The 25,596-nt window shown below is 42.3% G+C and overlaps 1 protein-coding gene across 5 annotated transcripts in view; it reads right to left on the reverse strand.

Moving 5' to 3' along the window:
• Positions 1 to 25,596, reverse strand: part of TBC1D2 (TBC1 domain family member 2) — a 101,466-nt gene that overhangs the window by 48,892 nt on the left and 26,978 nt on the right. For all 5 annotated transcript variants that reach the window (XM_077476253.1, XM_077476254.1, XM_077476252.1 and 2 more), the window contains exons 2-4: positions 16,231 to 16,676; positions 8,184 to 8,328; positions 6,232 to 6,364 (exon numbers count right to left, since the gene is read on the reverse strand). In XM_077476253.1, the coding sequence (XP_077332379.1) occupies positions 6,232 to 6,364; positions 8,184 to 8,328; positions 16,231 to 16,650 (698 nt within the window). In that variant the 5' untranslated portion in view covers positions 16,651 to 16,676. The remainder of the gene's footprint in view (positions 1 to 6,231; positions 6,365 to 8,183; positions 8,329 to 16,230; positions 16,677 to 25,596) is intronic.

Genomic DNA, 25,596 nt, shown 5'->3' on the forward strand with positions numbered 1-25,596 from the left:
TGCCTGGACTGACACCCCGCTCAGCCTCTCATTGAGCCTCTGAGATTCTGAGATGGCCACTCCCCACCCTTCCACAGCTCATCGCTCCAGTGAATGTGGAGGAGGCAGAGCTGAGAGCTGCTGATTGACAGTCAGCAGCTCTCTGCTCGGGGAGAAGTCAGAACCGAGTGATCGGCAATGTTTGATCGCTCGGTTCTCAGTGTAAAGGTGCCCGGGGAGAGATGCAGCATCAGACTGGTGCTGCATCCAGCTAGATAAGTATAATTGGGGAGTAAATAAAATCCTTTACTTCTCTTTTAAAGACTTATGCCCCGTACACACACGATCGGATTTTCCAACAACAAATGTTGGATGTGAGCTTGTTGGTGAAAAGTCTGACCGTGTGTATGCTCCATCGGACATTTGTTGTAAAATTTTCCGCCAACAAATGTTTATTGTCAGACTTTCCGTACACAAGTCCATCGCACAATGTCCGTGCATGCTTGGAATCAAGTACGAGACGGAGATATAACTAGCGTTAGTAATAGAGATATCACATAAATCTTGTACGTCACTATGTTCGTAATTGTTGGCCAACATTTGTGTGACCATGTGTATGCAAAACAAGTTGGAGCCAACATCCTTCGAACAAAAATCCACGGTTTTGTTGTCGGAAAGTCCAATCATGTGTACGGGGCATAAGCCTTTTTCTGAGACTTGTTGCTTACAAGATAAAATCAGTATTTATTGCTAGAAAATTACTAAACCCCCATACATCATATATATATTTTTAACAGAGACCCTTGAGAATAAATTGGCGGTTGTTGCAATATTTTATGTCACACTGTATTTGCGCAACGGTCTTTGAAATTCAATTTTTTAGGAAAAAATACACTTGACATGGCGTCAGTAGATTTCTGACTGAAAAAATCGAGTCCATCTTGAACTTTCTGTATTTGATGGATTTGTTTAGAGGCTTGAAATTGAAAATCAATCAGAATTTTCCTGTTGGTTTTCTTACCAGGAAGACATGAGAATAGAACCCCTCTTGCTGTTCTATTAGTGGCACTTGGATCACTGCACCCTGCTCCATCAGTTCCTCTAAAGAGGACTTCATGGCCAGGGCTTTTACTGGATCCTGTGGGGTATTCGTCACCAAAAACCTTCTTGGGGGGTTTTCGGTAAACTCCACTGTGTAGCCCTGCGAGAGAGTGGTCAGAATAAACTGATTTGATGTTATCCCTGACCACTGCGGAAGATACTTTTGTAGCCTTCTGCCCCCCCCGCAGGGTCAAGTCATTGGGGTTTTTTCGGCTTGTGTAGGAGGATGGAAAAGAATTCCGCTTTTACCTTTTGCCTTTTGTGTGGACCAATTTTTCCTTCTCCCCTGAAACTTGCTGTCTTGCTCCTGAGCTTTTTGAGGTTGAAAAATACATTTTGGGGGCTGCTTTTCTTTTTGACCGGGAAGGACCTTTTTTATTGGCTGTCCTGTCTAGAATATTATCTTCAAAAAGAAGGTCACCCGAAAAGGGAATCCCACAAAGTTTTCTTTTTGACGATGTGTCACCTGACCAGGTCTTTAGCCATAAAGCTCTTCTTGCAGCATTTGTCAAGGCTGCTGATTTAGCCGACATCTTAATTGCTTCAGCCGAAGCATCCGCTTTATAAGCAACTGCAAAAGGTCAGGGTAGAAAAAGAATCTAAAATATCTTGTTTGGGTGAATCTGCCACTATATACGATTTTAGCTGGTTAATCTAGTATTCCAGATTCTTGGCTAAACATGTTGTGGCCATTGCTGGCTTTAAATTGCTCATGACTGATTGCCACAATCTTTTGAGCAAAAGATCTATATGTTTATCCATTGTATCCTTTAGAACAGTGGTCATCCACCCCATCCTCAGGGCCCACTAACAGGCCAGGTTTTATGTATTACCTTGGGGAGATACAGACTAGAATACTGTTATCAATGAGCAGCAAATGATATCAACTGTAATGTATTTCAGTTATCTTGCAAACCTGGCCGGTTAGTGGGCCCTGAGGACAGGGTTGATGACCACTGCTTTAGAACCCCTGCGTCTTCAAAGGAAAGGTCGGTGGATCTCGACACCTGTGAGAAAGCAGCATCCAACCTGGGCACCAGCAGAGTGCAGAGGGGTCCTCCTCAAAATTAAAACATGGGCTTTGGAGAAAAAAGGTTTTCCTTCCGGATCCCACCATTCTTTTTGAAGCTTTTTAAGCCGTCCAGTCCAGAGGATCTCTGCCGGAACCTTGGTCAACATCACAGAATCTCCTGTGATCCTGTTGAAGACTTGCTTTGCTGACATCCTTTCTGTCTCCAGATCCTGCTTGCTGTTCTACTGCATTGATCCCTGACTTCTGGCTTGGCTCACTATCTGTTCCGGTTACTGAACTTTAGCTATGTTTTGACTATGTTTGTTCTTTTTACTTTTATTATTAAACAAGTGAGATTTAACTGTACTTCTGTCTGATTTCATGGTTTCTGACACTTAATGTGGATGTAAACCCGATTCATGAAACCTAACCTGAAGGGGGCTGTTGGTGGGGACTCTGATGTGAAGGGGGCTGCTGGTGGGGACTCTGATGTGAAGGGAGCTGCTGGTGGGGACTCTGATGTGAAGGGAGCTGCTGGTGGGGACTCTGATGTGAAGGGAGCTGCTGGTGGGGACTCTGATGTGAAGGGAGCTGCTGGTGGGGACTCTGATGTGAAAGGGGCTGCTGGTCGGGACTCTGATGTGAAGGGGGCTGCTGGTGGGGACTCTGATGTGAAGGGGGCTGCTGGTGGGGACTCTGATGTGAAGGGGGCTGCTGGTGGGGACTCTGATGTGAAGGGGGCTGCTGGTGGGGACTCTGATGTGAAGGGGGCTGCTGGTGGGGACTCTGATGTGAAGGGGGCTGCTGGTGGGGACTCTGATGTGAAGGAGGCTGCTGGTGGGGACTCTGATGTGAAAGGGGCTGCTGGTGGGGACTCTGATGTGAAAGGGGCTGTTGGTGGGGACTCTGATGCGAAGGGGACTGCTGATGTGCACTCTCTGATGCGGACTATCTGATGTGAAGGGGGCTGCTGTTGGGGACTCTAATGTGAAGGGGGCTGCTGGTGGGGACTCTCTGATGTAAGCGGGACGCTGTTGGGAACACTCAAAATTAAAGTGGGCCGATCATAATGAAGTCCAGGGCCAAATTTTTGTCCCAGTCCAGCCCTGCCTTCCTTACTGTATGCAAAATGGAAAAAAAATTGCCTATAGTTCTACTTTAATGTCAGGTGGTTTAACTTACTGTCAGGGCTGGGCTCAGCCCTTCTTTCTCTGAGCTGGCCGATCAGCTGTCGGCTAATTGCCAGCTCCCTATCTCTCCACAGTTACTTAGCTGTTGATGATATCCTGCTTATCAGTCCTGCCTACTTAAGCCGTCCAGTCCAGAGGATCTCTGCCAAAGACTTGCTTTGCTGACATTCCTTCTGTCTCCAGACCCTGCTTGCTGTTCTACTACATTTATCCCTGACTTCTGGCTTGGCTCACTATCTGTTCTGGTTACTGAACTTTAGCTATGTTTTGACTATGTTTGTTCTTTTTACTTTTATTATTAAACAAGTCAGATTTAACTGTACTTCTGTCTGATTTCATGGTTTCTGACACTTACTTAATGTGGATGTAAACCCGATTCATGAAACCTGACCTGGGCTAATATATCTGTAGTGTTTACATATCTCTCTCTAAAGCCCTAAGTGCCGTGTCTTTCTGCTGCTCCTTCCCTCTGTTGCTGAAGTCAGCAGATATACAAGTAAAACTTATGTAGGGAGATTTGTTTCATCTCTGTGTATCATCTGAGGCTGTTCACTTCACTGGGTATATGTGAGGGCTTACATCCAATTTAACCTTCATTTTAGTTTGTCAGTCACAAGGGAAATATGAAGGCTGTCATTTTTGGCCTCACCTGAAAAAAATACTAGTTGCTCAACTTTGCTTGGCTTTTATAATGCAAAGTAAAAAAAAAAAAAACGAATGAAAGTCAGAGAAGTGTCAGAATTTTTTTTCCCCATTCTTGTTTTGGGTCAGTAACTCAAAGTACTGCCAAATCATCACTAGAACAACCAGGCAACTAGTATTTCCAAATAGTGAGGTCATCAATGAAAGCCAATAAGATTTCTATTAAGCTAAAATACTTGTGTAAATGAAAGTTTGTAAAAAAAAAAAAAAGTGTGAGAATTGTAAAATTATTCCCATTCACTAAGTTTAAAGAAGCATCGATAAAGATGCTTTTACATTTTAATTAACTCCCTGAGAGACCAAGCAGCACTTGGTCCTGCTCTGAGAAGTGGCCCCGTTGTCTGCAAAACACATATACACAGTATATATATGTTGGCTGTAGCGCCACCCCTTTTTGAAACCCAAATTATGGGGCTTCCTGTGGGGGGAGGGGGAGGTACAGCCAGCACAAAGCCCTGCCCCTTCTCTATGCTGAGTGATCTGTCACTATTATGACTCAACAATCAACATTACCTGTTCATTTATAATAGTAAAGGGTCACTGCCAAACGTCACCCATTCTAGTGAATGCTGCCATGCCGCAACTGAGTGAAAATGGCGTGGCACCTGCCATTTACAGGGTTAAAACAGCTGGTCACCACCTGTGAAATGCCGCTGAAAAGTAAATGGCTTTTCAGAGGGCCGACAAGGCCTGCTGCTAGTGTAAACTAGTCACATTTACTTTTTCCGCTCAGCCAGCACAAATGAGGTGGATGGAGTAATTCTCCACTGCCGAAACATTATATTCTGACAGTTGTGCATGCAGTTGTGCATGCAGCTGTCAGAATACACTGATCAGCAACTGCAGATACAAAAATGTTTTCCAAAATGTCCCTTTCAAAGAAGCCAATCAAATTGTCGAGTGGGGATAGCCACACGCTGATTTAAATTTAGTCCTGCCGAACCAGACGAATTTCGATTAGCGTATTGTTGAGTTTAGCCTTACACAGTGACAAACCGTCTGTCTGTCACAAGACCTAATTAGCAGGTTTCTTTGCTCTCAGAATAATATTATAGAAAATTGTGTACACCAAATATTTTAGCATATCAGAATGTGAACCCATAAATCAAATGCCTGCAAGTAACACTGCTTCAACACAATTTTATCAGAACTTTACATAGCTGTATTGACATGAAAATTAAAATTTGGTGTTTAACCACTTCCCACCCGGCCAATGCATATATACGGCCGGGTGGGAGCCGTCTACTCCTGATAGGACGTTCAGGAACGTCATTCAGGAGTAGCGGGATCGCGCGCGCGCGCACGCCCGCGCAGCGGCGTGATCCCGATGTGCTCGTGTCACCCGGACACGCCACATCTCAGATCGGCAGGAGGGCTCTGTGATTGGCCCTCCTGATCACATGATGGCCGTGTCCAATCACGGCCGTCATGTGATGTAAACAAACAGCCGGTTGCTAGGCAATCGGCTCTCCTCTCCTCACATGGAAGTCACCGCTGAGGAGAGGAGAGCAGAACGCTGCAGCCGGCTGATGATCAGTGAGTATGGGCTGCTTTTTACAGCTTTTTACTCACTGATCATCAGTGTAGTGTAAACACACAACACACCACACAGTACAAACACAGTCCCCACATATGTCCCCAAAACACACATGTCCCCAAATAATAATAACACATGTCCCTAATAATAAAAACATGTCCCCCACATATGTCCCACTAAAATCACATGTCCCAATGATTATCTGCACACATATGTACGTGATCACCTGCACACATATGTACATGATCATTTGCGTACATATGTCCGTGATCACACAAACCAATTATTATACACTTAACGGAATTTTTTTTACCAAAAACATGTAGCAGAATACATTTTGGCTTAAATTTATGACAAAATTAGATTTTATTGGATTTCTTTTCAAATAGAAAAAAGAAAATATTGTTTTTTTTCCAAATTTCCGCTATTTTTGCGCTTATATCGCAAAAAAAAAAACGGAGTCGTGAATAAATAACACCAAAATAAAGCTCTATTTGTGCGAACAAAATGATAACAATTTCATTTGGGTACAGTGTAGCATGACCGCGCAATTGTCACTGAAAGCGCTAGAGCGCTGAAAGCTGAAAATTGGGCTGGGAAGGAAGGGGGTGAAAGTGCCCTGTATTGTAGTGGTTAAGAGCGAAAGCACGCCGTTTGTATGTGCCTAGAGTCTATTATTCATTTATGGAAAAAGCATAAGGTCCACGTACTGTATTTCCTTCCATGGATGCTTTAGAGAGATATTTTGAATAGAAGTTGACTCCTGAGGGGCTGGCATAGAGGCCACTGTTAGTCCTACTAGTTCAGTTGGTGTTTGTACTGGAGGCAAAAAATGATCTTCCCCTTAAAACAAAAAAAAAGTTATTGCTATTATTGAAAAAACACATAAAGAATACAGCAATGCCATAAATGTATGATAGATTATCCAAACGTTTTTTTTTACATTTTTAAACTTCTGTCTCGATAACTGACATGGATAGGGGGAGAAAATAAAAAGGGGAAAAAGAAAAGAAATAAAAAAAAAAAAAAAACACAGCATGCTGGCCACACCATTCAGAATGTATTGCCTTTTGGAGACCCACACTTATATTGAGAAAACTCTGCTCTACAACATTTACCAGTCTAGTGCATTGTTTTTTTTTACAAACACACACCTACTGGGGTAGGCTAGTACAGATACATGTATTTATGTATTATTGGATTTTACTGTATAAAGCACCAACAATTTATGCATTTTTTTCCCCATAAAGCAGTTTATGTATTTTGCTTATTCACATTAGTACATGCCCTCAAGGAGCTAACAATTTAATGCTGGCTACACAGGAATTTTTTTTTGTTTAATTCAGCTAGGTATAAACATGGCAAAAGTCGGCCGGTTTCTGCCAAACTAACTGTTTTCGGTCCATTTATGTCCCGTGTGTACCTAGCTTGAGGTCCCTAACTCACACAGACACAAGGCGAGTGTGAAAAGGAGCCAAATAACCTACCAGCATGACTTTGGAGTGTGGGAGGAAACTGGACTACCTGGAGATTAAGCTCCACTAGGGGACAAAACACATCATTGGAAGGGGTGGGTTGGAATTTCAACACTCTTGCTGGAACTTAAATAATCAAGTTGTTTTTAGCTTAATGAAGAATATTTTAACCTTTTATGTAAATTAACGTGTACTGTCGAGCATGCGTTAATATGTATTGGTGTGCACCCCTGACACTGGGCAGGCACACAGTCCTTCTTGACAGCTACCTAGTGTGTGAGATAACTGTTGTACTGCCTTGTTCATTGCTAACCCAGATTACCTAACTCTGCTCATGTCTCTGTCTCCTGCCCCCACTGTGTCCTTTACGGTTTTTCTTTTGGCTGCCACCTTCCTCAAACTCTGCCTGGACATCAATGATCATCTTGCCTGCTGCCTGCTTCAACCTTTGTCTGGGTACTGACTATTCTCAAGCCTGCTGCCAGCCTCAACCTCTGCTTGAATTCCAAATACTCTCATGCTTGTTGACTGCCTTGGTCTCTGACCACTCTGTCCCAGGGCCTTGGTGGAGCAATCCTGAGGTCTACCTTATGTCAGGTTGCAGCAAAGCAACATGGGGGTCACTAGGGTCACTGGCCCATCATGTTTTCAGTGGTTCTGTGTAATAGCAAAGTTATCCTTTAGACTCTGTACCTTGGGTGAGCCCACGTCACTTGCCAGGGCTGTCAATGCTGACAGCTACAATGCTCCAACATGATCACTGAGAAAATCTGACCGCATGCATCAAACTGATGGCACCATCTCAGCTCACCAGCATGGAGCTTAAGGGCTGCTTTTAAAAGATAAAATGTACAGCTTTTCTGAAAAATTATGCTGGCAATGTATATTGTGACACATCAGGAATTTATTCATGCAGACTTGTAAAGTTACTGAGATCTACTTTATGACAGAGTTACCTGAAAATTCCTCTAAGATAAATACCTAAATTGGTCTATCAGAAAGAAAAGGGGACTTCAATTTTGTTCATATACCCTTATAAGAATTTATGTGTGTGTTTTTTCAAGCAGAAGACACATCAGACATTTTAGAATGGCAGATACGCTGAACATAAACAATTGTGAAAAGAACAAACCATGACCTAGCCTAGCCTAGCCATACTAAAAACACTAGCTACATTTTATACATACCCATATTATTAGAGGCTGGCTTAACCTCAAATATTTCTGGTGAGAAAACTTTTTGAAGATTGATTTTTAGTTCATTTTTACAAAATCCTCTTCTTTTTAGTTGTAGTTGCTGCAACCAGTACATCTTTGCATGGTTGTTAGCTGCCTAAATGAAGTTAAGAAGCACAGTTTAATAAAAAGAACCATTAATGACAAACCTAAAAAAAAAAATGTATAGTTTAATAAAAAAGAAAAAGTACATGTATTTGTATGATTATTATAATCACTACCTCCTGGTAAATGAGGCAGCGATGGGCACTACTAGTGCTCTGTTGTATGCTAACCTGTACCTTGGGAAGGGGTGAAGATTTTTTTGTGATAATGAGCTATCTGTATACCTATACTATGTATTAACATGGCAAAGATATATAGATGATATTTTATAATTCTAGATGGGTTCATTAATTTAAAAAAATAATTTGTGGAATATCTCAGCAATCTAAAATGAACATTATCATTTGACAAACAAAATATTTTTTTGACAGTCATAACAAAATATAATGACCAAAGTCTTACCACATCTTCATTGTCAAAACTACAGCAGGAAATACAAAACCGTTATGCAATCAGTTCCCTCCCTAAAAGTCTTATAAGGGAAATCCCAGTGTATATGAGAGTTTCTAGAAATTGTAATCGAAATAAGGATTTTGAGAAAGCAGCAAAAAAAACTTAGATCAAGATTCTTAGAAAGTAGGTTATAAGCAAAGACGCTAAAGAGACAGACAAAAATGGAAAATGAAAAGCGTTAGAATTGTAGATAAGTCTCAAAAAAAGAACAAAAAGTTCTAAAATGTAAGATACGTTACTATGTACAATTGTAACAACTCCATAATATTTTCCATAAGTATTGGCTTTGGAAAGCAGAAAATCCAGTATTATCCAAAATGAAACCAACCACTCCAGAAATTACATTTATAATGCAAAATCATTTGGGGGCTTTGTAATGGTTACACAAGTGGCACAAGAACCCTATCTGTTGGCAGGGCTGTTTTTAAGGCAGGGCAAAAGGGGCAGCTGCCCTGGACCCTGTCATTGTTCTGGGGCCCAAAGCAGCTGCCTCATACTTCCCAAATATCCTGGTTTCAATTCCCTCAACGCTAGAGATTTTAGTCCTGTGCTGTGTCACAATATCTCAGTGTGAAGTGCTGCTACTAATGCTGCCCAGCTCTGCCCTAGTGTTGCGTACAGATGACTCACCTGCAAACCCTGTGTTTACATGTAAATAGCGGTGACATTCATATGTAAATCGCAGCAGTCGCGGCATTGATATGTATATCATGCCCCCCTGAGGTCATATCCACAGTAATCTCTAGCAACCAATCAACAAGCCGAAATCATGTGCTGTAACCTATAGAAACTAACCAGTGAGCTGTAATGTGTTCTGTAACTTCTAGCAACCAGTCAGTGAGTAGTAATAATACATGGACAGATTCCGCACTGCGTCGCTTTAACTGACAATTGCGCGGTCATGTGACGTGGCTCCCAAACAAAACTGATGTCCTTTTTTTCCCACAAATAGAGCTTTCTTTTGGTGGTATTTGATCACCCCTGCGGTTTTTATTTTTTGCGCTATAAACAAAAATAGAGTGACCATTTTGAAAAAAATTCATTATTTTTAACTTTTTGCTACAATAAATATCCCCAAAAAATATATAAAAAATTTATTTTTTTTCTCAGTTTTGGCCGATACATATTCTTCTACATATTTTTAGTAAAAAAATAAAAATCACTAAGCAAAAATCAATAAGCGTATATTGATTGGTTTGCGCAAAAGTTATTGCATCTACAAAATAGGGGATAGTTTTATGGCATTTTTGTTAATATATTTTTTTTTTTACTAGTACTGGTGGTAATCAGCGATTTTTATCATGACTGCGACATTATGGCGGACACCTCGGACAATTTTGACACATTTTTGGGACCATTGCCATTAACCACTTCCCGACCGCCGCACGACGATGTACGTCGACAGAATGGCACGGGCAGGCATATGGGCGTACCTGTACGTCCCTGCCTTCCCGCGGGTGGGGGGCCCGATCGGGCCCCCCCCCGGTGCCAGCGGCGGTCGGTATCCGTGCAGGAGCGATCCGGGATGAGGGGGCGGCCATTCATTCATGGCCACCCCCTCGCGATCGCTCCTGACGAATGGGAGTGAACCATTGCATCACTTCCTCTCCTGTAATGTAAACACAGGAGAGGAAGTGATGTAATCTCTCCTCCGTGTCGGTATTTTTCGTTCCGGCACCGAGGAGAGAGGATCGGTGAGTTGCACCAACACGACACTTCACAGTAGAACATGCCAGGCACACTCACACCCCCCCTTTACCCCCCGATCACCCCCCCCAATTACCCCTGCCCCCCAGTCACAGTGACACCAATGCATTTTTTTTTTTTTTTTGCATTGGTGTCATTTGTGACTGTAATAACTGTTAGGGCAGTTAGGGTTAGCCCCCTTTAGTTCTAATGTACCCCCCTAACCCCCCCCAATAAAGGTTTAACCCCGTGATCACCCCCCGTCGCCAGTGTCACTAAGGCTGGGTTCACATTGCAGCGGTTTATGAGAACGGATGTGATTCGCACCGCACTGCAGTGCAAATCACATCCGATCTCTGCGATTCGAGTTCAGCCATTCGCCGCACCCGCCGCAAATTCACACGGGACCCTTTTTTTGGTCCGCAGCAGAATCGGATCGCATGGGTGTTCACACCATGCGGTCCGAGTTTGCAGATCGCACTGCGATATGCTAACTGATCTGGGGGTGTCATTAACATTTCACTGACACTCCCAGGAGTTCGCATAGGGCAGTGTGAACTGCCGCCGGGAGGCATGCGATGCGGGAACCCGCCGCGGATTCGTGGCGTTCCCGCATCACTCCAGTGTGAACCCAGCCTAATAAGCGATCGTTTTTCTGATCGCTGTATTAGTGTCACAGGTGACGCTAGTTAGGCAGGTAGGTATTTAGGTTCGCCGCAGCTTTTTATAGCGCCAGGGACCCCCATATACTACCGCATAAAGCCCCCTGATTGCCCCCTAGTTAACCCTTTCACCAGTGATCACCATATAACTGTTACAGGTGACGCTGGTTGGTTAGTTATTTTTTTATAGTTTCAGGGCACCCGCCATTTATTACCTAATAAAGGTTTAACCCCCTGATCACCCGGCGGGTGTCATTTGTGACTGTAATAACTGTTAGGGCAGTTAGGGTTAGCCCCCTTTAGTTCTAAGGTACCCCCCTAACCCCCCCAATAAAGGTTTAACCCCGTGATCACCCCCCGTCGCCAGTGTCACTAAGGCTGGGTTCACATTGCAGCGGTTTATGAGAACGGATGTGATTCGCACCGCACTGCAGTGCAAATCACATCGGATCTCTGTGCGATTCGAGTTCAGCCATACAGATAGTATGGCTGAATTTGTGTCGCACCCGCCGCAAACTCGCACGGGACCCTTTTTTTGGTCCGCAGCAGAATCGGATCGCATGGGTGTTCACACCATGCGATCCGAGTTTGCAGATCGCACTGCGATATGCGAACTGATCTGGGGGTGTCATTAACATTTCACTGACACTCCCAGCAGTTCGCATAGGGCAGTGTGAACTGCCGCCGGGAGGCATGCGATGCGGGAACCTGCCGCGGATTCGTGGCGTTCCCGCATCGCTCCAGTGTGAACCCAGCCTAATAAGCGATCGTTTTTCTGATCGCTGTATTAGTGTCACAGGTGACGCTAGTTAGGCAGGTAGGTATTTAGGTTCGCCGCAGCTTTTTATAGCGCCAGGGACCCCCATATACTACCGCATAAAGCCCCCTGATTGCCCCTAGTTAACCCTTTCACCAGTGATCACCATATAACTGTTACAGGTGACGCTGGTTGGTTAGTTATTTTTTTATAGTTTCAGGGCACCCGCCATTTATTACCTAGTCTCACTAGTGTACCCCTAAATTTAGGGGTGTCTACTTTCCAAAATGGGGTCATTTGGGGGGCGTTTGTGCCATCTTGGCATTTTATGGCCTTCAAAACTGTAACGCCCTTAGAAAGCCTGAAGGCGGTGCTTGGTTTTCGGGGCCCCGTACGCGGCTAGGCTCCCAAAAAGTCCCACATATGTGGTATCCCCGTACTCAGGAGAAGCAGCAGAATTTATTTTGGGGTGTCATTTCACATATGCCCATAGCATGCGTGAGCAATATATCATTTAGTGACAACTTTGTGAAAAAAAAAAAAAAAGTTTGTAATTTTCCCGCAACTTGTGGCAAAATATAAAATATTCCATGGACTCAACATGCCTCTCAGCAAATAGCTTGGGGTGTCTACTTTCTAAAATGGGGTCATTTGTGGGGGTTTTGTGCCATCTTGGCATTTTATGGCCTTCAAAACTGTAATAGGTAGTGAGAAGTGAAATCAAAAATTTACGCCCTTAGAAAGCCTGAAGGCGGTGCTTGGTTTTCGGGGACCCGTACGCGGCTAGGCTCCCAAAAAGTCCCACATATGTGGTATCCCCGTACTCAGGAGAAGCAGCAGAATTTATTTTGGGGTGTCATTTCACATATGCCCATAGCATGTGTGAGCAATATATAATTTAGTGACAACTTTGTGTAAAAAAAAAAAAAAATTTTTTTTTTTGTCATTATTCAATCGCTTGAGGCAAAAAAATAAAATATTCAATGGGCTCAACATGCCACTTATCAATTTCCTTAGGGGGTCTACTTTCCAAAATGGGGTCATTTGGGGGAGTTTTGTACTGCCCTGCCATTTTAGCACCTCAAGAAATGAGATAGGCAATCGTAAACTAAAAGCTGCGTAAATTCCAGAAAACGTACCTTAGTTTGTAGATGTGACAACTTTTGTGCAAACCAATAAATATACAGTTATTGACTTTTTTTTTACCAAAGACATGTGGCTGAATACATTTTGGCCTAAATGTATGACTAAAATTGAGTTTATTGGATTTTTCTAATAACAAAAAGTAGAAAATATCATTTTTTTTCAAAATTTGCGGTCTTTTTACGTTTATATCACAAAAAATAAAAATCGCAGAGGCAATCAAATACCATCAAAAGAAAGCTCTATTTGTGGGAAGAAAAGGACGCAAATTTTGTTTGGGTACAACATTGCATGACCGCGCAATTACCAGTTAAAGCAGCGCAGTGCCAAAGTGTAAAAAGACCTCTGGTCATTTACCAGCAAAATGGTCCGGTCTGAAAGTGGTTAATACAGCGATCAGTGCGATTAAAATTGCATGCATTATTGTAAAAATGTCCCTGGCAGTGAAGGGGTTAACACTAGGGGGCGATCAAGGGGTTAATATGTATCCTAGTATGTGTTCTAACTGAAGGGGGGATGGGACTGTGCAGGGAAACTAACAGATTGCTGTTCATACTCTGTATGAACAGATGATCTGTGAGTTCACTGCTCAGAGAACTGGAAACTGTGTGTTTACACACACAGCTCCCGGATCTCCGTGTCCCCCCGAGCGATCGCGGGAGCCCGGCGGCGATCGAGACCCTCTAGTGGCCTTTATGCTACTGACGTAGCATAACGGCGATTCATACAGCCGAGCCATGCTGCCGCAGTACAACTGCAGCGGCTGGTGGGCATGCGGTTAAAGGAACATATTTAGAAAATAAAAAACAAACCTTTAGTATCACTTTGAGTTCAGACAGCCTGTCAGCCTACAGGCAGCCATCATTTTCCACAAATTGCAACAATTTAAACAAATTACAAATTACCTTGCAATTAAACCTGGCATTGCAGATTTGTTTTTGTGCAGCCGTAGGTTAACAGGACAGATCGATTAATCTTCTCATGTGGGCTGTTGTATTCTACTGAGTTTCTGGAACACCAAACAGTGCCAGCGTCTGACTGGATGCAGGTGCTGTTTGGCTGAAAAAAGTCCACTCAGCTCCTTCAACAAAAGTCAATTGCAAAATCGACTTTTGTCGATCTTGGCATTGCCAACAAGATCACCCACAGAGCAAAATTCTGCAAAAATCTGCTAAAATTCGACACATGTAAAGAATATGTTACCCCATTTCCTATTCCTGATATGTGCCTGCTGTACCATGTACATGTATAGGAAAGTATTCCTTTCTCTTTGTATTGCTTCCTTTGTGTGAAATATCTGTTGTTCCTGCCAGCCCTAGCTCTGCTTTCCTAAACTGACCCCACTACAAAAAAAATCTGACCACACTAGATGTGAGAGCACAGCATGGTCAGTTTTCTGGCTGGGATGGGAACTCAACCTGCCTGTCCTTCAATGATCAGACTTGAGCTGAGACGCCCTCCTGCACAGCCATTCACTTGGAAAATCAGTGTGCTGCTGTTTTTCCTCCCCTAGCTCTCTGAGCTCTTTATACCGCTGAGAACAGACGGCATGTGATTACATAAAAAAAAGGGAAAAAAAAGTATTGTTTTATGTCTAAAGACAAATGTTTTGCCTGTCATTTCTATTTTAAACTGAATGGGTTGTTTTACAAGGTGTACATTTACATATACTTTAAGGCTATAGCACTCTGCAGACAAGATTTCCAATTTCATCTAACCTGACTCAATGTCGCAGAAATGTCAAGAAAGTGGAATATTTCTTATCACTGTGCTGAGGCTAATAATGTGATTACAGGAAGCTGACTCTGCCACTAGACTCTCACTACCAGCAAGTGCACAAGCGTGTCTTATCTCCGTATCTACAGAACACAAGCAATAAGGATCTGTAGATGTTTGCTAAACTCCCTGCAGCATATATAGCTGACCTACAGGGGAATTTTCTTGGTAAAATTAACATATCAATTAAGAGATTCTAATGTATTAATTGTGCTTTATCAAAAATCTGGAGAGACTTATGGTCATCCTACAAAATTTGGTCTCAATAAACAGTTATATTTGGGAATTGTCTTTATACCTGAAATAATAATATTTTTGGAATGTTTCTCTCAACTTTTTGAAACTATATATGACCAAAAATACCAGCCAAGCTTACCCCCTTGATGCCAGACAAATATGTGGTGGCTTGGTGCGTGGGCCTTAACTTATATGAGGCTCTGTTAAACCTATGTACTGCACTAAGAACGCTCCCAGTGCACTTCCAGCACAGTAGCCAGCAGGTACTGGAAAGCTTCCGATGCATACTAGCGATCGGGAGCTTTCATTCATGTGACTGCTGTGACAGCCAATCACAGAGGTCACATGACCCGAAAGCCCGCCTCCTGGCTTTCAGAACACTTACAGGGCCGGGAGGCGGTCGGTGGGAGGGGGTTAATAAACATTGTATGAAACCAATTGCCACCATAACTGCAAACTCTCTTCCTCTTTTGCTTCCCCTTCTTGATTGTACTGAATACTCTAGTCACCCTAATGTAGGGTCCTGGGTTTAGTAACACTTTAACCCCTGCATTCTGTGCATTATATACTCCTGACCCCTGCACTCTACACTGAGCTGTGTGATATATACACCTAACCCCTACACTCTGTGCACTATGTACTCCCGACCCTGCACTCTACACTGAGCTGTACGATATATACACCTAGCCCCTGCACTCTGTGTCTTATGTACTCCCGACCCTGCACTCTACACTGAGCTGTACAATATATACACCTAACCCCTGCACTCTGTGCCTTATGTACTCCCGACCCCTGTACTCTATACTGAGCTGTACATTATATATACTTAACCCGTATACTCTGTGCCTTATGTACTCCTGACCCCTGCACTCTACACGGAGCTGTACATTATATAAACTTGACCCCTACACTCTGTGCCTTATGTACTCCCGACTCCTGCACGCTACACTGAGCTGTACATTATATACACTTAACCCCTACACTCTGTGCATTATCTACTCCTGACCCCTGCACTCTACACCAATGCAATACAATTCTTGCAATCGCACTACGTTTTGCGACCTGTTTTGGGGTGTCATTAATTTAACATTGACACTGGTGGCAGATCGCATGAACAAAAATTGATTTCAGTGCGGTGTGGGAAACAGGATTGGCTGATATAGATTCACATTATTCATACCTTTAGGACAAAAGATTTTTCTGGTGTTTTAATCTCAAACACTCCCTCCTCTGCTTCTACACTTAAATTAAATGTAGCTGCGCAAAGATCTATACTTCCCAGCGGACCGACATCTGAAGCCATCCTGTAGTACAGCAAGCGGCACTTCTTGGCATCATAGGAGAAAAATCGATACTTCCAGGCTTTAAGAGGTCCTTTCATCCCCAATTTGTAAAGATACCCACAGAGCAGTTTGGCCTTTAGTTTTTCATCATCTTTGTTGGGAGAAATAGAAAGACCTTCAGGTGTCGTGTCCGGGATGTCTTCACATTTCACCTTGGGTATTATGTGCTCATTTAAATGTACTTCCTGATCTCTCACTTCCGATAATTCATCCCCAGCAATGTCATTTGATTGATCGTTTCCAGACATTTTTATCATTTGTTAAACATGCATTCTTGTTCTTCCTAAAATGAATAAAAAAAAGTGATTAATCGAATTTGTCTTTGATGTGTCAATATATAGAGAAAAGTAAAAGAAGTGCAACACTGAGGAGCGAGTAGCAGAGTCTGCGTATGTTGTGAATAAATATGGCTGCCTCCACAATCATATATGTTTACAATACATATATTTACAAGGGTACCTAAAAACACACTGGGAAGGTTGTACATTCAATGTAATGAAGCCTTGGCAATTAGTGATTCATCATTGAAAATTAATTATCATCTTTCCTTCACCAATTAACATTTTTGTGTGTTTTTTGGATATTCGTGTTAAAGTGCACCTGTGCCCAGGCTTATGTCTATATGCAAGTGAAACTTTATGTATCACTTTAAGGCCTACACCCATTCATGTCCATGGGTGGCACCAGGGGCTCCCGGCACCAAAATACACAAGCATTTTACAGTAGTAGTGCTGTAGTAGTTATGTGCTTTATATACTACTGACCTCTGCACACTACATTACTTACTCCTGACCCCTTTACTGTGCATTGATTATTCCTGACCCCAGGGCAGGACTTAGGGTGGTGGGGGCCCCTGGGCTTGAGTCACTTTCGGGCCCTACCTTCTATACATTATTGGCTTTATAGGCGTATAACACGCACCGGCGTATAACACACAGCTGAAGTTTAGGAGGGGATTTTAAGGAAAAAAACTTTTAGGAGGGAAGTTTAAGGAAAAAAACTTACATTTAAATGCCCATCAATGCACCCTTATCAGTGTCCATCCGCAGCCTTGTCCAGTGTCATTGCAGCCATGTCAGTGTCATTTACAGCCTTGTCAGTGTAGCCTTGTCATTTGCAGCTTTGCCCCAGTGTCATTTGCTGCTTTGTCATTGCAGTCTTGAAGTTTAAAAATGGCGCCGCCGAGATACAGAGTTCTGTATATCTTGGTGGCTCTCGGTCCTCTCGGCGGGTTTTCGGGTCCTGTTGCAGTCCCGAGCAGAACAGCGAGTAGCAGAGTGTACTCGGCTTGGCTCACGGTCACGCCCAGTCCTTGTGTTATGTCCATCATAAGGCGGGACTGGGCATAACTGTGAGCGGAGCCGAGCCGAGTGCACTCGGTTATGTATCTCGGCGGGGCCCCCTATTTGGCGGGGCCCATGGGCTTGAGCCCAGTCAAGCCCAATGGTAAGTCCTGCCCTGCCTGACCCCTATACTCTGCATTAATTACTCCCGAATCTACATTCTGCATTACATACTACTGACCTTTTCACTCTATGTTACTTACTCCTGGACCCTGCACTGTTTTGTTACATACTAATGATCTCTGAACTACTTACTCCTGAACTGTACACTAATTATTCCTGGCCCCTACATTCCACATTACTTACTCCTGAATCTACATTCTGCATTACATACTACTGACCTTTTCACATTATGTTACTTACTCCTGCACCCTGCACTGTTCGTTACATACTACTGATCTCTGCACTACTTAGTCCTGAACTGTACACTAATTATTACTGGCTCCTACACTCCACATTACTTACTCCTGAATCTACATTCTGCATTACATACTACTGACCTTTTCACTCTATGTTACTTACTCCTGCACCCTGCACTGTTCGTTACATACTACTGATCTCTGCACTACTTAGTCCTGAACTGTACATTAATTATTCCTGGCCCCTACACTTCACATTACTTACTCCTGAATCTACATTCTGCATTACATACTACTGACCTCTTCACTCTGTTACTTACTCCTGAACCCTGTGCTGCGTGTTACATAATACTGACCTCTGCACTCTGTTTTACTTACTCCAGACCCCTGCGTTGCACATTAATATTCCTGACCCCTGTACTCTGCATGAATTACTCCTAAATCTACATTCTGCATTACATACTACTGACCTTTTCATTCTGTTACTTACTCCTGAACCCTGCACTGTTCATTACATACTACTGATCTCCGCACTCTGAATTACTTACTCCTGACCCCTGCACTGTACATTAATTATTCCTGGCCTCTACACTCTGCATTACTTACTCCTGAATCTACATTACATACTACTGACCCCTTCACTCTGCGTTACTCCTGAAACCTGCACTGTGTGTTACATACTACTAACCTCTGCACTCTGCATTACTTATTCCTGGCCTCTGCACTGTGCATTAATTATTCCTGACCCCTGCTCTCTGCAATAAATACTTCTGACCCTTACACTCTGCATTACATACTAATTACCTCTGCATTCTGAGTTACTTGGGACCCATTCACACGAGCCTGGGATCCAATAAAGGAATGTGTGTTATGTTGTGCATCCATATGTGTTGCATTAGGGCAAGCCATTCATTTGAATGAGCTGCCCAGTGTACCATGATGGACCAAAATTTGTGCTTGCAGCATTGTTGGCGATGCACCACAGTGACCCTTGAACTATTCAAACCTTTTTAATGAGGCTTTGCTAGGTTATCTCCTTCAAAAGAAAACATCTGATGCATCCAGGTGAACTTTTTTCTATGTTGTTCAGGTAGATCTCCACCTCTCGAGGGTTGCCTACCCTTCGAGAGGTGAGTTTGAATTGCTCAGGTTTACTTTAAAACAAACTTCACACTGGGTGAAGCGGAGTTAAATACCTTTCTGGGTCTCATTTTCAGTAATGTTTACTGTAGTCGTAGTCTTTCAACAAAGCATACCTTATATGCTTTGTTGAGTGACTATGAATACTATCAACAGGACTGCAAAGTAGATACAGGTGGGTATTTAACGTTACTTCACCCAGTATGAAGTTTGTTCCTTCCCCTAGGAACTGCTTCCTTTTTTTTTTTTTTTTTTTAATGTGTTGGCTGTCGAGGGCCCAATCTGTCCCAATCTGTCCCTAACCGCTATTATGTGCTCGGATACATGCGAAAACCGCGGACAGTCAAGCTTGCTCTGTACAGACTTCCCAATCACATCTCTGGGGATACACTGAATGGCGTCTAATACTCTTTTCTCTTAAAAAAATAATTATATATTTTTTTCTGTTCAAATGCAATTATTTTCATTTATTTCTTTTGTTAGTTTGCAGTTTAACATTAACATTATTTATAGCAAAAATAAAGTTATTTTACTTAGAAAACACATCAACACGCTTTGCATCAAAAACAGTTTGAGCATGTTGTACTTTTTCTCTACAATACCATTTTAAAACTTGAATAAAATAATGGTGTGCTCATTCCATCTGTGCAAGAGAAAAAGTGAATCTTACTAACTTCTTTCAGAAACTAGTGAATAATTATAAACAATGAGTGACATATAATAAAATTCTTAATAACGTTCTAATAAACACCCCAAAATACATATATTAATGGTACACTTTCTTGATGATACTACTGATCAGGCAATGATCGTTCAAATGGTTAATTCCTCATCATAATGTTAACACATAATTGTGTGGAAATACAACATGAATACAGTCAGGTCCCACTATTATGGGAAAACTAATGCTAAATAGTCCAAAAAAATTAAAAAAGTGAGTGTATATGTAAAAATTGCAGTGACTGCTATGAGACAATTCACTCCATACTCATGCCAATAATGTGATGGGTGATTCCATCGACTGCCACCACCACCTTTAAGTGCAATACCTGCTCACCTCCACAAAAGACCACTGAAGGTCAAGTCAAGCCTTTCCTTTTTATGGATCCTTAGCAATCTTTTGTGGAGGTGAGCAGGCATTACACTGAAAGGTGTGGTGGCAGTCGTTGGAATCACCCATCACATCGTTGGTACAAGTGTGGAGTGAATTGTCTCACAGGAGGAGAATTCTTGCATATACACTCACCTTTGGAATTTTTTGCACTATTTAGCTTTCATTTTCCCATAATAGTAGGACCTGACTGTATTCATGTTATATTTCCACCACACAATTATGTGTTACCATTATAATGAGGAATTAACCATTTGAACGATCATTGCCTGATCAGTAGTATCATCAAGGAAGTGTATATTTTGGGGTGTTTATTAGCATGTTATTAAGAATTTTATTATATGTCACATATTTTTTATAATTATTCACTAGTTTCTGATGGAAGTTAGTAGGATTCACATTTTCTTTTGCACAGATGATATAAGCACACCATTATTTTATTCTATTTTTATAATTGCAGGATGAGATCACTATCCCAATAGTTGCAGCTGTTCACAGGGGCGTTGCTAGGTCTACAAAAGATCTGGGGCTAGAGCCCATAGCAGCGCAGTAAAGAAAGTCATATGCTTGGGCGGGCATACACATATATATAATATATGTGTGTGTATATATCCCCAGAGAGCCCCCCCTTACATCAGGGTCGGTGTGATAAAATGCTATCCCAATTTCCCAAGGGCGCTGTTTATATCAAACGAAACCGAAGTCATGAAATGCTCGTAGCTTCGGGTTTCTTAGGCCATAGAGATAATTGGAGCCATTCCAAACATGGATGATGGCAGGAGGGGAGGGGAGTCTAATTAGCTGCTAGGTTTGCTTTTACATGAAAGCCGACCACTGGCTGAAAAGAATGATACCAAGATGATACCTAAACCTGCAGGCATCATTCTGGTATATCCACTCAAAGTCCAGCAACATACAAGTGCGTTGCTGGTCCTTGTTGGGCATATATTGTAATGTTCTTTTTTTTTCATGCAGCCTGTGGGCCCTGCATCCACCCACTTCTAATGATGGGCATACATGCACTATTTTTTATTTTTTTTAACTGTGGTGGTGAATTTTTTATTATTATACAGGTTTAATATAGCACCAACAGTTTGTGCAGTACATAACAAAATAAAGTCAGACATTACAGTTACGTTACAATTTGGTACAAGAGGAATCAGAGGTCACTGCTCATTAGAGCTTACAATCTAAAAAAGGGGGGGGGGGTCAATTGATACAAAAGTTAATAGCTGTGGGGAATGAGCTGATGGAGGAAGTAAAACAGTGTTAGAAGCAGATAGGCTTCTTTAAAGAGAAGGGTTTTCAGGCATCGTCTAAAGATGGATAGATTAGGGGACAGTCTGACAGATTGGGGTAGGGAGTTCCAAAGGATGATAGAAGCTCTGGAGAAATCCTGGAGGCGAGCATGGGAGGATGTGACAAGGGAGCTAGAGAGGAGGGGGTCTTGAAAGGACCGAAAAGAGCGGCTTGGTTGGTATTTTGGGACTAGGTTAGTGGTAGCTAGGGGCAGAGTTATGGATGGTTTTGTAAATTATTGTTAGTACTTTGAATTTTATTCATTGGGTGAGTGGAAATCAGTGGAGGGATTGGCCAAGAGAGGTGGAGGACACTGAATGGTTGGTAAGGTGGATGAGTCTTTCAGTGCATTCATTATGGACTGAAGGGGTATAGTGTATGTAAGGGTAATCCAATGAGGAAGGGAGTTGCAGTAGTCGAGGTGAGAGATAACCAGGGAGTAGGGATGAGCCGAACACCCCTCGGTTCGGTTCGCACCAGAACTTTTGAACGGACCGTAAATTCGTGCAAACTTTAGAACCCCATTGAAGTCTATGGGACTCAAACGTTCAAAATAAAAAGTGCTAATTTTAATGGCTAATATGCAAGATGTTGTCCTAAAAAGGGTTTGGGGACCTGGCTCCTGCCCCAGGGGACATGGGTCAATGCCTAAAATGAGCACTGATTTTAATGACGATTAAAGTGAAAAAAAAGTGAAATATTCCTTTAAATATCGTGCCTGGGGGGTGTCTCTAGTATGCCTGTGAAGTGCCACGTGTTTCCCGTGTTTAGAACAGTCCCTGCACAAAATGACATTTAACGGAAAAAAAGTAATTTAAAACTGCTTGTGGTTTTAATGTAATATCTGATTCTGGCAATATGGATGAAAATCATTTAGAAAAATGGCATGGGTAGCCCCCCTTGCCCATTACCAGCCCCTTTGGGTCTTGTATGGATATTAAGGGGAACCCCGTACCCATATTAAAAAAAGAAAAGGATTGGGGCCCCCAGGCCCTATATACTCAGAACAGCAGTATACAGGCAGTGCAAACAAGACAGGGACTGTGTAGGTTTGTTGTGTTAAGTAGAATCTGTTTGTAATTTTGAACTGGTACATTTTTAAAGTGTAGCACCAGTCAAAAAATCTATTTTTAAGCTTTTTGGAAAACATAGGGAAGGGTTATCACCCCTGTATAATTTGTTTTGCCGTCCGTCTTTTTTCATCTCACTTCCTGTTGTCTCCTTGCGTTTGCAAGTAGGAGATGTTTGTAAGTTGGATGTTTGAAAATAGGGGCCTGCCCTATATGCTCTGCAGAAATGGCGGAACAAGGTGTTGGTGTTGCCACAACATTGTAAGCCCTCAAAGTGACTCTTGGTGGGCGCTGGAACGCCCTGCTGTGAACGATTATATCAAGAATTGTAATTACATGCCATTGTTGAACAGTGGTAGAAAAATTGGTCCTTTGGTGGTTGTGGTGCTGGTGCTGGCGCCAGAACACACAACACTAAGTCCTCACAGTTACTCTCGGTGGGCACAGGAATGGGCCCTGCTGTGAAATATTATATCAAGAATTGTAATTACTGAAAGGTTATGTTAAGCATCCATCTTGTTTCTGTCAGCCATCTTAATATTCACAAACTTCCATTTTACAATATGTACAGTTTGAACACCCCTTTAACTTCTCAGATAACTGTCTCAACATGAGATTCTTCTAACTCATTTGTTCTCACACACTTATCTAAAACTTTCACACATTTTCTCAGCATTCCTTCAGCTACTAGAGAAAACATGAACTGTCTCACGTTTTTGTTATCTTTTTCTCACATTATTTTAGCCAGCTTAGAACAAAGAACAATAGCGTTTTGTCTTGACCAGCTGTAATCGCCTTGATGTCTACTGCGAATGTCTTATTCTGTGTGACGTGTAATTTACTATATGAATCACTTTGTGATAACTCAATAAAATTAGTTCTTGAAGGACGCCATGGTGTGTGTGATTTTATTTGTCCTTTGAGAATTGATTCCAGAGTACTCTGAATTTATACAATACATTGGATCTAAGGTCTGAGAGGTTGAAGGGACCACCCTAGACACAGGATTAACCCTTTCAGCACTGGGGGCTTGTCTCGGGATGGATGTTTATTTACCCTTAATGGAATTGGAAAGCTACTTTTAACGGATTCGGTAAGTTGATTCTATTCTTATTGAGTGAAATTGACTTGCCGGGGTCCAGGTGTCAGGTGTGTGACTTGGCTTCCATCCCACAGAGATTGCTGTTGGGTTATATAACCTCTCAGTATAGATAAGTTGACCGGTCATGACCTTAGGGGTCATATAGTGTTTTGGGGACACTTGAAAAGGTTTTGGTGACCTTAGAAGAAAAGGTTTTGGTGACCTTAGAAGAAAAGGTTTTGGTGACCTTAGAAAAATTTACAGAGTACTCTAGAGTTTTAGTTCTGTTCGGGACAGAACTGGTGACTGATGATCAATGTATTGTGTAAACTTTGTGTATGATTGTATAACTGCTTTGCTTTAAATGTATCACGCTGAATGAATTGCGCTGAGTGTGTATATGTGAACTGCTATTTTGTTTCAAGAACCAAAAGGCATACTTGGTGAGTGGTATTCCCGGAGGTTATAAAGTTACAATTTGGGTAAAGCTATTTTGGGAAAGGTAAACAGATTAATGTACATTGCAAAGTTAATTTCATAGAAGATTTAAATTTGTCTGAAACAAAACAGCAGCTCCATGAGCAAGATTGTGCGTTTATTGTATGTCTGAAATACTCTTGAACTTGTTCCAAATTTATTCTGTTACAGACTTGAGGTGATTGTAGCTGTATTAGTATAAAAAAGTATCAAGGACAGTACTGATTTTTTTTGTTAAAGGAATCTAAGTTGAGGTATTGTCTGATTGTCTGATTCACACCGTTGTCTGATTGTCTGCACCGCTAGGTGGCAGTCAAGCGCGATAAATTGTTTTGTTTTCATAGGAAAATGGAATGTACATCACTGCCTAGTTAACCCTTGGGTGGATCATATGGCAGGATGGACAGAAAGCCGGTTTGGGTATTCTGACAACTTTGGATCCATTATTGATCCAGACTTTCCTGAGTAATCTCAAACCCCATTTAGTGGTCCCAGTCAAACAAATGATTACTGAATGGTCAACACTTTCTAGAACTGACTTTGGCAAAGCTCTTTCACAGAAAGATGCAGCAGGTTGTTTTGATATACCAAAGCCGTCGCCTGTCTCCACACATTTTCAAGGGAATATGAAGGGAAACTTTAGAGGCAGAGGAAATTTTAGAGGCAGAGGAAATTTTAGAGGCAGATTTAAAGGCAGAAATGGAAGAGGGACGAGTCGCTCTACAAACAATGGATGTTTCAATTGCGGTGCTGAGGATCACTGGGTGAGTCAGTGTCCTCACCCCACCCCTCCTCAGACTCCCGATTCCAGCTCTGTCCCTAACCAGACACAACAACCACAGGCAGCCATCCAACAAGGTCCAACATTTCCAATCAAATGGGGAAATCAACAACAATGATGGGGCCTGGAGGGTAGGGTCTCAGTTTTTCCTTTTGTCTCAGATGATTTCACTGACAGTCCAATGGTTGTTATTTCAATAAATGGGAGACACCTCCCCTATCTCGTCGATAGCGGGGCCACTAGGAGTACTATTTATGAAGATCATTTCAGAGGCAAATGGGAACCAGCGGAACCCTCTTTGGGAATTAATGGGATACTGACAAAAACATATAGGACCCCACCCCTATCAATAGAAGATGATGAAGGGTACACCATATGCACATATTCTTTTATGTGCCCTGTAAATTTGTTGGGAAGAGACTTGTTTGGGCCACTAGGAATCACAATTAGAACCAACTCATAAGGAGGTCAAGACATTTCCTCAGATAAAATCACTATAGTAGCATGCAAACCAGGTTTATTGATGCGGTCACAACAAAATA

The sequence above is a fragment of the Lithobates pipiens genome, unplaced genomic scaffold (genome assembly GCF_037356315.1).
Source record: "Lithobates pipiens isolate NorthernLeopardFrog02 unplaced genomic scaffold, aLitPip1_a1.2 Scaffold_13, whole genome shotgun sequence".
NCBI lineage: Eukaryota > Metazoa > Chordata > Amphibia > Anura > Ranidae > Lithobates > Lithobates pipiens.